The sequence below is a fragment of the Thalassophryne amazonica genome, chromosome 21 (assembly GCF_902500255.1).
Source record: "Thalassophryne amazonica chromosome 21, fThaAma1.1, whole genome shotgun sequence".
NCBI classification, from domain to species: Eukaryota; Metazoa; Chordata; class Actinopteri; order Batrachoidiformes; family Batrachoididae; genus Thalassophryne; species Thalassophryne amazonica.
Window position 1 is genome coordinate 15,929,218 of NC_047123.1, and position 12,314 is coordinate 15,941,531.

General features: G+C 42.5%; 1 protein-coding gene across 1 annotated transcript in view; it reads right to left on the bottom strand.

The window, feature by feature from the left end:
* rngtt (RNA guanylyltransferase and 5'-phosphatase) overlaps positions 1–12,314 on the bottom strand; it is a 358,809-nt gene that overhangs the window by 62,220 nt on the left and 284,275 nt on the right. The window contains exon 13 of the mRNA XM_034162020.1: positions 11,064–11,164. Within this exon, the coding sequence (XP_034017911.1) occupies positions 11,064–11,164 (101 nt within the window). The remainder of the gene's footprint in view (positions 1–11,063; positions 11,165–12,314) is intronic.

Below are 12,314 nucleotides of genomic sequence, written 5' to 3' on the forward strand. Positions count from 1 at the left end.
TCACCTCTTTCGAGTGTACTGTGTCAGCCAGCCAAGCAATTAACAGGAAAAGTCAATGACAATGACTTTATCACAGGTTTATGAGTTGCTGCAGTTTTGCTGATCTCACCGTTTTCTGCACAAACACCTGGAACAATTTGTTGAGATTTTAACAGAGGTGATGAAACAGATGGAGAACTGATCATGAAAGATGCACCAACGTGTCAGAGATGAATTTTCATTTTCTCCCCGCCTTGTTTTCAGGATATTAAGTTGATGTTGCAATATAGTCTGAATACACTGTTTGAGGTTTAGGCGTAAAAAGCAAATCAAGCTGTCTTAAAAAATTGTTCTGTAAAATCACATTTGCTCTGAGGTGGGGTTAGGTGAAATGGTAAAATAATGGCGCTTAAAAACACAGAACAATGACAAAAATAGAATAGAGAACACAGGCTGGCCCTTTTCAGCAACTACTCCAAAGACGGCGTATGTGTTTGTTCTGGAAAATCCTTCATGTTTACGCTGACAACTGAAAGGCAGCAGCTCGTTTGGCCATCTTAACTTCACATTCTCAACGCGCGCTACGAGTGCAGGTGAATGCCTTTCAAACACAAATCCTGATTAGTAATGTTTAAAAAGCATTGAGATTACATATCATGGTTGACAACACACTGACTTATCATAAGGAATCTTTTGTTGTGGCACAGTTCAAGCTAAGTCAAGATTTACATGCTGATGCCATTTAAGATGCCACAAAAGAAGCCGAATCATTTAAAAAGCACCAATCCAGCATGTCGGGCGAAAACACAAAATCTTACAAAGTATATTTGGCTAATTTCTCATTAAACTATCTGATCTACACTTAATACATAAAACAAAAACCAGGAAGATACAAGGACTTACTTTGAGATAATACATCTTCAAAGTCCTCTCAGAAGAATTTTTTTTTTTTTTAACAGTCACCTTAACATGTTAAGATGCTGTGTTAATTGTGAAAGATGTAAAACTTCCCATTAGGAGCAAAATAAACCTAAAAATGAGCTTTCTCACTTAAAGGTACACAATCACTTCCGAATGTGTGTATTATCTGTCCTGACTTATAGGCTTATTCTCTCTTATTATCTTGTTTTACATACTGTTTTGATTCTATTGGCCTGAATTCCTAAAAGTTTGCATGTGTAAAAATGTGTAAACACCATAGGTCCTGCAAAAAAAATGTGCACGCTAATTTACTAATTAGCATGTTATTACTATGCTATTTGGGATGTGTCCATTAAAGTGCACAAAATTGTGGATGCTAAACATGCAAATAGGTGAAGTTTGCATTATTGGTTGGCCGATAAAACCATAGACTGACTGGTCAAAGCCTGCTTGACGTCACCCATAGGTTTTCTATAGAGATCCAGAATAGTTGATATTAAACCCATATCTAGGCACTGCCATGTTGGTAGCACTGGCAGTGCTGACTCTTACTACATCACAAAGAACCCATAAATGAATAAAGAGGTGGAGCATGGGTGGCTCCGCTGTGTGACAAAAGAAGCCTGAACATGCCCTATCTTCAAGTCCAAACCAATTAAGCTAACAGGCTAACCTTGGTTGGTGTGTTTGTTAAATCATATTTTTTGGGACACCATGGTGGTTCCCATAACGGTTTGGTGGGGGCATTATAATTTATGAGGCACTTATTTTCTCAATAATCATGCATTAAATGGGCCTAACGACTCAGGCTAATAATACCTAATGCCCTTAGCATACAACATTAAATAAGACGAGAGTTGTACTCAAAGTGAATACTGCAATAGGGACATCTTAGATGACCCGTGAGGACATTGCACCATACAACAATCCATATTATTCCAAATGTTTGGAATAAAATGCTCAAAACAACACACAGCTGTAACAAACCATTTTCAAGGCACATTCAGTTTTGCTGTGGTAAACATTTTCAGTTAAAATGTGTTTGTTTTGTGTTGCATACAGCTGCATCTGGCTGACTGAATTTCATTCTGCGCTTATTGTCATTAACGCTCTGTAGTCCTGGGTATAATTGGGTGTTTTTGACTACTTTTGGGTTTACCTTCATAAGTTATCTTAAAAAACTGTTTACTTTGCCTTGTTTGGTGTCTTTTCTTCAGCACAACCTCACCTGTGTGACATTACAGTTTTTCTTTCATTCTGACATACTGCATTAAAACAGTTAACCTAAATTTACACAAAAACATACTGTGAAAACCACAAACATGTTCAACAAAACAGTTTCATAACTTAGAATGCATTTCAAAAACAAATCTGTATATAAATAAAGTTATATACAACTATTTACATTAAAATACAGGAAATGCTTCAGGCGGGTTTGTACAACTATTTACAAAATCAGATGCCACATAAATTATATTTGTGCCACTAAGAAAAACAATTCTAGTCCATCAAAAAGTCCTATGTTGAATATAACAGGCCTGACACTTCCTCCTGTTGTCCACCAGAGGCAGCATTGGACCCTTGGGAGGGTTTTTTTTTCCTTCTCTGAGTGACATCTGCACACATGTGGGGTCGGTGATTATTGGTGTTGTCATGCATTTCTACCATTAAAAAATTGAAATACTTTATTTCTGCACCAGCCAGAGGTGTCAAAAGAGGCAGACAAATATTCACATGCGCATTAAAGGCAGCACGCATCCACATCCACATCCAAATACGTGTGTCTGTGAACACTGTATTTATCATTTGGTGGAATAGCCCAGCCATTTGTTGAGAAAGGCAATGCCAAAGGGAAAGTCACGGTTTTCTTTCACATTGTAACTGTTACAAGCAGAGAGAAAGAAAAAGCCTGGCAGAAATTATTAATCATTATTCAGGTTTTACTTGGTCTCTAAACAAAAAAACAAAAAACTGGTATATAGGTTGAAGTCTGCACTTGCAAGAAACATTCAAACTAAAACTGAATTTGATGGGAGGACCATTTAATTTGGTCATGTGACTTTGATGGGTATCCGCGTTGAACGACTTGAGAGTTAATACACACAAAATCCTAATTTACATACGGCTGTCTACATCATGTTACCAACCACCGTCATGTGCACAAATATTCTTACTGAGTCACCTGCAAAATGTTCACCAATTCAACACACAAAAGTCTGATATGGGCTGTGTCTGTTATTTAGAGCATTTTATTACAAATAGCTTCTGACAGATCCATTATGTTGTGTGGGCCGTTGAAGAGGAGGTACTGCTGGCCCACCACCACAAGATGGTGCCCTGCTTGAAGTGCGGGCTTCAAGCACGAGAGGGCGTCGGAGCGACCGGGAGTGACAGCTGTCACTCATCATCTGTACCAGCTGTCACTCATCCACCACTCAACACCATCACCATAAAGGCCGGACTGCAACTCCACCTCCCCGCCGAGAAATCAGCTACCAAGCAAGGTAATTTTCTCTGCTGTGATTATTCGTTGTCTGAAAACAGTGGTCTGGGTGCAGCCGTGTTCCTGCGGGGTCTATCGGAGGCTGGATTGGCGGACAGTGAGAGGACGACGTTCGTACCAGCCCCGATTGTTTCCACTTGTGGAGGGAGAGGTCGGGGTGCCCTCGGTCCAGGCCCATCTGAGGAAGTGCCGTCGGGTGTGGCGTACTGCCCGCTCTGCCCTGCTCAGAGCCCGGACGAGGGCTAAGGCCCATGCAGACCGCCGGCGTTCCCCGGCCCCTGCATACCAGCCCGGGCAGGAGGTTTGGCTATCCACAAAGGACATCCCCCTGCAGGTGGAATCCCAGAAACTAAAGGACAGGTACATAGGACCATTTACCATACTCAAAGTCCTCAGTCCGGCCGCAGTGAAGCTGAAGCTACCAGCTTCACTGCGGATACACCCCGTTTTTCATGTGTCCAGACTCAAGCCCTGCCATGCCTCACCACTGTGTGCCCCTGGACCGGCGCCGCCTCCTGCTCGGATCATCGACGGGGAGCCCTCATGGACAGTACGCTGGCTCCTGGACGTCCGTCGAAAGGGCCGGGGTTTCCAGTATCTGGTGGACTGGGAGGGTTATGGACCCGAAGAGCGCTCCTGGGTGAAGAGGAGCTTCATCCTGGACCCGGCCCTCCTGGCCGACGTCTACACCCGTCACCCGTTGAGGGGGGGGTCCTGTTGTGTGGGCCGTTGAAGAGGAGGTACTGCTGGTCCACCACCACAAGATGGCGCCCTGCTTGAAGTGCGGGCTTCAAGCACGAGAGGGCGTCGGAGCGACCGGGAGTGACAGCTGTCACTCATCATCCGTACCAGCTGTCACTCATCCACCACTCAACACCATCACCATAAAGGACGGACTGCAACTCCACCTCCCCGCCGAGAAATCATCTACCAAGCAAGGTAATTTTCTCTGCTGTGATTATTCGTTGTCTGAAAACAGTGGTCTGTGTGCAGCCGTGTTCCTGCGGGGTCTATCGGAGGCTGGATTGGCGGACAGTGAGAGGACGACATTCTTCGCCTCTCACTCCATCCAGGAAGGAGACCAACAGGAGCTGCACGGGTGACATTGTATCTGGAGGTGGAGGTTCTCCCTCCCGGAGGAACTACTCAGGGAACGATTACTGGGTGTGTCTTCACACACCCACCATTAACGGTTTCTGTCAGCAGTACCAGGTCTGACAGCTGGAGACGGTGGCCACCTGGGGACCCAGGACTTGGCGGCTCCGGTGTTCTTCAGATCCGTTGGTGGTGGAAGCCGTGTGGGATCCGGCTCTTCTCTGGACAGACGTCTTCTATCCTCGAGCCTGCCCACACGTCACCTTGTGTATGATTGACTGTACTCCTCAACTGCAATTGTCTGTATTCCGTTGTGCAATTCACAACATTAAATTGTTACCTTTTGGCTTAATCCATTGTCCGTTCATTAACACCCCCTGTTGTGGGTCCGTGTCACTACACCTTCCCAACACATTAGGCCCAATCAATCTATGATTATTGATAAGGGAGTCACAATTGTTTATGCCCACAAAAAAGCAAACTGTCATGAGACCTATCGCCCAGTCCCTAAAAATAAGATTTAACTAGAAGCACTCAGAGAGTGCAAACCTTCGCCAAGGTCATAGGGTCACTGACCCTAAAGAGATTCTCCCCCCCTTGGCACAGTGATCTAGTCAACAATTCAGTGTTACAACCAAAACTATGATACATACACTTTTCTTTCCTGTATATTTGACATCCTTGACCATGAAAACATACCACTAGAACTTGGAATCACTTTTATGACTTTATTAGTTCAAAAGATATTGTATAAAAACAATTTTTCGGTAATGACGGTTTTCTTCTGGATCTAGCTCCATAACATTTGAAGCTACATCAAATCTTATGACACCTTACTGAATCAGTACAGATTCAGCTACAATTCGGTGTTAGTTGTGCATGTCTAGCTTTATTTGTCACCTCACAATGACACATTTTTTATTTTCCCTATATTTTTGCATAATCTGGATTACCAGATCCGGAATCCGGATCCGATCATCACCAAACTTTGTTGTTTGATAGAACATTTGACTATGTTACACCCTAATTTTTTTCAAGCCTTTCTGCCTTGTTTTTGTGGAGTTAGAAACTAGAATGTCAAAATTCCCCCTATCCCGCAATGGTGAAGAATCCTTTAAAAAATTCCTGGATCCGGATCGTGATCCGGATCACCACTAAAATTTAATCACTTGTTCCTCTTGTCATTTCCAACCACTCCACAAAATTTCATCAAAATCCGTTCAAAACTTTTTGAGTTATCCTGCTGACAAACAGACAGACAAACAAACAAACGCGACCGAAAACATAACCTCCTTGGCGGAGGTAATAAAAACCCCAACTGAGGTTAGCCTGTTAGCTTAGCTTGTCCACTTCTTTACCCAAATATGGCTTAGTTGTGGTGTAGAAAGAGTAAGTGCTGCCAACATGGAGACACCCAGAGCAGCAATTTTTGGGATTCTCAACAGCTCTTCCACATCTCTATAAAAACGTTTGAGTAACATCACTATTGTAGTGGCTCAGCTAAGGACCTACTTTGCTTTCCTTGTGAGAATCACAGGATCAGGTGAACTCAGAGAGGCACAGCTGAGGTTGATCTTCAAAAACATTATACACTGACAATGCGATAGCGACTGATGTAATCATTTGTCAAACAGAATGGCTGCTCATTTGATCCATAATTCAGTGTGAAATTGCTTAATTTTTTTTATTTTTGTTCTCCCCCACCACGCTCATTTATCACCTCTCCAATCTTCCAAAGGTGCAGTAACCTCTGTCTGCTTTTGTACTTGGATGCAATATTTGCAAGGCTGTGCACCTCTGTGGTGCACAAAGATGTGCTCAAGGACTGTGTGGGCAGATGAATAAACAATTGTTACCTCCTTATACGTCTGCCTGTCCCTGTCTCCAACCATTTCTCCCTCCATCCATCCCCCCACCCCCTTTTTAACGAAAGAGAGACTTGAAAGCTGACACCATGACTGAGGTCTGATGAGTGCTCCTCTGCCAGCAAATTCATCTTTCAGGGAAATATCAGAACATTCTCTGATGGCAACAATAATTGTCTGTGTTCACCCACACACAGGGAGGAGCCAAGACGCTGACTAAATGGCTTGCTGGCTGCTTTACAGTGGAATGAGTGACTGTCCTACTGCGATGCTCTCAGTATGCTCACGAGGAGCAGCGCCACTCTCATGAACACACTCACGGGTAGTCACCCAAGTCACCTGGCTCTCACAGGAAAAGGCAGTTTGTCCATGTGTTCCCTGCTACGGGTCTGTTTGCCTGCACTGAAACAAAGCTCACAGTGTGTGCTGGAGCCCAAACACACTAACAAAGGCAAACAAATCATGCTGCGTTCAATGAAAACCCACTACATCATAGTCACACATATCAGCTGATGTCACTGTATTCCTCTGAACAGGGAACTAGAGATGGTCTTGCCCGTATGCATTTATGTGGGGACACTTTGCATTCAGGGAGCATGTGTCACATCATAATATGGATGAAGGATCACTTAATGATAACACCAGACAAGAAGTGTGTGGGTCATTACAATGTCATAAAAATCAGTACACTTTCACTTTTAATTTCATATTTTGGAAGAAAAAGGTCAATCCAATTCCATTTTTTCCACAAATCTGACTGGCTAAGCGTGTGAGATTTCAGAGCGTATAATATCGGGGTAACGGTGGGAAAATATTATGACCGTTTCACATTTGGATGTATTACTCCACCCCATGACCGGTGTTCTGACGAGATGTCATTCCTGTCGAATGTCGAATGCAACTGCACATGGGTGCGTGTGCATGATATAACGGATATAATATAGTTGGGATGCAGAACTGTCAATTTATGCGACGAGACGCACAATTCGACAGAACAACACTGCTAGCTGCTAGCTGAGAGTGAGAGAAAGTCTAGTATCGCCGCCGCCGAAATGGGTGAATTTAAGCTACCATAAGAAAGTATTGATCTCGATTCTGATACAGAATTATCGTTTCACATTTGACGGTTTTAATGGATTTTCACATTTGATGGATTACTCCGCACCCTGACCACTGATGGAGCGATGCTCCCTCGGCTCGACGGTAAGTCTCGCCGACTGAATTACCTACAGAAAAATAAACCGTGCAAACGATGGAATTGAATTAGAACGGGAATACAATGGTCCCTCGCTATATCGTGGTTCACCCTTCGCGGCCTCGCAGTTTTGCGGATTTTTTTAGTGCAATTTTGCATGCTTCTTCTTCTTTTTTTAAACAGTGCATTGTGTTCTGCATCCTCATCAGGCAGGCCGGTTGGCATCAAGGCGATTGCTCTCACTGCCTCCGATGCGCTTACCGAGTCTGCAGGCTCGGTAAGCGCTGCAGCGGGCCACTCACACCACCCCACTGTCTGCTGTGCGGAGTTGCGGCCAAAATCTGGCAACAGGTCCAGAGACTACGCTCGCAGTTTTGATGCAGAGCGCTCCAGCAGCCCGCAAGGATAGAATTCTTGAGGAAAAATCCGCAGCGCTGCATGGTCTCCGTAACCACAGCCGCAGAGCTCCGTGGCCACTGAGAGAGGTTTGTATCTTTTAATGACTTGGATTCTTTGCGGGTCCCGCATCCGTCCCGCAACGGTAACACCGGAGGCAGTGAGCGAAGAAAGAGCACGCGCATTGTGTTCTGCGTGTGTCTGTTTATAAGTATCTTCTCACCCAGATGAAAAAAAGAGCGCCAACAACTACGTATAACTATGTTCTTCACTCGGAAAAAGACACATGCACCAAGGTGTCACTCAAGTGAAAAAACACGCTGCGGAGCAGCGCCACGACGAAGAGGTGCGATCAGAAGAACTGTGAAATACTGATCAGTCACTATTAATAATTTCTTATGTGTCCAACCTCGTAGGGTGATCGTTAAAATCAAATTTGTTAGTTCTAAAAGCCATCATAATTATTTATAGGAAAATGTTCTATATTTATTTCTCAAACAAATGTTTGGGCCTGAAAACAGGTTTTGATCTTTGGTTTCATTCTATAATACTGGACTTATTTTTCTACTAAGGATGGAACTTTGAGAGTGTTTACACAGGAGAGAAAAGTGAGAAAATGTTAATGCCTGTTTGAGAAAAGTGTATAAAGTGTGTAGTGAGGGGTTTTACAGCCTTAAAACATCTATAATAATTGTAAAATATAACGCTGACTACTTCGCGGATTTCACCTATTGCGGGTTATTTTTAGAACGTAACTCCCGCAATAAATGAGAGACCACTGTAACCCTGTTGTGTCTGATGACTTGCGAGCATTCATGCTGTTATACGATTGCAAATAGCCTTTTTACCGGCTCCACTTACGCACCCCCTGTGAAGCTCTTATTTGCGACCGTATAACCAGCATGAACGTCCACAAATCATCAGACACAACATGGTTATTCCCTAATTACCCAATTCCATTGTTGTTGTTGTCCATTTGGCCGCTCCTGTTTTTGTTCAGGGTCACCACAGCGGATACAGCCAGATCCGCACTGGTATTTAGCACAAGTTTTACACCGGATGCCCTTCCTGACGCAACTCCAGTGTTACCTGGAGGAACACACACAGCCGCTGGTGTTCCAAAGAGGTCTCCCATCCAAGTACTAACCAGATCCTGCACTGCTTAGCTTCTGAGATCTGACGGGATCAGGCTAACACAGAGCAGACCAGCTGCCATTACCCAATTCCATTAATGCTTCCAAATTTCTGACCGAGTCGTTCAGTTTGACTGCCTGATTCACAGTTTCTTCATTTTGTCAGCAGACTGGGGGGGGGGGGGGGGGGGGGGTCAATCACACCTCCTGCACTGAGGGTCTGGCCACACCTCCTTCATACCACTCAGCACTCCACTAGCAACAGCCAGAGGACAACAAGGAGGAAGGCTAAGCTAAGGTAAGGCTAACTATCATGTTTTAAAGATGTATAACCAATTCAAAAGTTCATTTACACTGAGTGAAGTAAACATGGACACATTTATCTTGATGCTTTTATTTGTTCAGTGGTGACAAGAAGCAGTTTACTCTCAAGTCTTTTGTTCCTCGTACATAACATTAGTTAATTCACCTGAACTTGCTAATGCTGTGTTTGAATAAAGTGCAGATTAAATTAATTTTGAATTTTAAATTAAATTCATTTAAACCAAATCAAAATATTTAATTTTAAATTGGATTAATTTTGCTTCTTGTTGCATGAAGCAGTAGCATGACACTTCAAAAATATTTTCCTCTTTATAATGCATTTTAATACTTCCGCAGAACATATAGTCCAGAAAATACAGTAAGTGTAAAGCTACTGCATATTCAACTCTGAAATTTTGAGTTCTGATACACACAGGTGAGGACCAGTGAACCTCCCACTTTGGGCATCTTTTAACATTCACAATGACCACAAAAAAATAAATAAATAAATAAAAACAAATAGGATTATCAAGTTGCTTGTGAAATTTTCTTGGTAATTGCAGGGTCACGGTGGCCATTAAGGCTGCATGCTAAATATTTAAATTATACAAAATTGTTTATTTTGAATTTAGTTCTTTGATTGTTGTTGTTTTGTAATTTGTGTCTGTAGCATGGTCCAAGCAGAGGGTCACCCCTTTGAGTCTGGTCTGCTTGAGGTTTCTTCCTCAGAGGAAGTTTTTCCTTACCACTGCTGGTCTGGGGGTTAGTAAGGTTAGACCTTATTTGTGTGAAGTGCCTCGAGGCAACTCTGTTGTGATTTGGCGCTATATAAATGAAAATAAATTGAAATTGAAAGTTCTGAACATATGCAACTTTCCCAGTGCCAGTAATTCTGACCAGCATTATAAAACAATATTAAACTATTGTGATACAGGTTGGAGCCATAAAGGAAATCACCATCGACTCTCATGCTACTCATTCATGGAGAAAAAAAAAAAAAAAAAATCAACCAGAAAAGCTCCCATCTTGATATAAACGTTCTTTCATGATGAACTATATTCTCACAGAATGTCGTATCATTCAGTGGATCTGCGTGGACACACTTTTATTCAGTTTCTTCATTCAATTTGTCATTCTTTTGTGTGACATAAATATCACAGCACAGGACCTGATTACCTATATTTAATCTCTCTCTCTTTTTTTTAATGAGAGATTTCTGCAGTTTTAACCGTTATTCTGCAGTTTTAATGTTGCCTGAATGAGGCAGTAGATAACCGGTGGATCTGAATAATTTATATGCCAAGCATAATAAACGTAAAATGAAAGAAAGGCAGGGGGTATTAGCATTTTTTTTCTTTGCATATAAAGTCAAATATGGTCAATAAAACTGGAAACGATGTACGTGTCGGACACAACGGTGACAGAAATAAACCTCTGCAGAGTGTACCAATGATGCAGTCAGAGGAATTATACACAAGACCCAAAAAAGTGATGTAAGAAAAAAGCAAGAAAAAACATAATATTGTGGAAGATCAATGAATTTTCCTTTTTGTGAAAAGATTAACAGCAACTGTACGTTAGCCTGTTGATGTCTCAAAACGTGTGGCAAAATAAAAAAGATAGGTGGTATGTGACTCGTCAGCCAGAGTGTTTCCCTGGCAACAATGTCTTACCCTTCTATTTGAACTCTAGTGATCTTAAGACGAAAGTCCACAGAGTTGTGACTGGGGGGCTTCCACTTGAGGATGTCATCACAACGCCCAGGTTTATATCTCTGCAGGAGCAAAGAAAGCAAAAACATTTTACAACATGGAGACGTTAAGGAGATAAATCCAAACTTATTGGTTTTGCAACAACCCCAAACAGCACAGACGAAACAGACGATTAATTTATGACTTCAACAGGAAACACCTGGAGACCTTCATAAAAATTCACAGTGTATCTGTTACATCCCAGTTCTGGTGTGTAATTACTTATAACAAACATTCAATTTAACTAAAGTGATCTAAACGAACTGCAAGTGCTAATTAAAGAATTTATTCAAGCATGTCACATTAAAAAAAAATCTAGAAGAGGAAAACTGCATGGCTAAAGTACTGTGCATCCAGAAAGTATTCACAGCACTTCACCTTTATCACATTTTGTTATGTTCCAGCTTTATTCCAAAATGGAATAAATTATTTTTTTCCCCTCAAACTTGTACTGACAATACCCCATAACTATAACATGAAAAACTAAGAAATCACATGTACATACAGTATTCACACCCTTTGCTCAATACTTTGTTGATGTACCTTTGGCAGCAATTCTTGAATATGATGCCACAAGCTTGGTGCACCTATCTTTGGGCAGTTTTGTCCTTTCATCTTTGCGGCACCTCTCAAGCTCCATCAGGCTGGATGGGGAGCGTCGGTGCACAGCTATTTTCAGATCTCTCCAGAGATGCTCAATCATTTTCAGGTCTGGGCTCTGGCTGGGCCACTCAAAGACATTCACAGAGATGTCCTGAAGCCACTCCTTTGATATCTTGGCTGTGTACTCAGGGTCATTGTCCAACTGAAAGTTGATGAACTGTCCCCCAGTTTGAGATCAAGAGTGCTCTGGAGCAGTTTTTCATCCAGGATGTCTCTGTACATTGCTGCATTCATCTTTCCCTTAATCCTTACTAGTCTCCCAGTTCCTGCTGCTGAAAAACATCCCCACAGCATGTTGCTGCTACCACCATGCTTCACTGTAGGGATGCTGCCTGGTTTCACACCTGTCATTCATGCCAAAGTGTTCAATCTTTGTCTATTTCAGAGAATTTTGTTTCTTGTAGTCCGAGAGTCCTTCAGGTGCCTTTTGGCAAACACCAGGTGGGCTGCCATGTGCCTTTGACTAAAGAGTGGCTTCCTTCTGCCCACTCTACCATACAGGTCTGATTG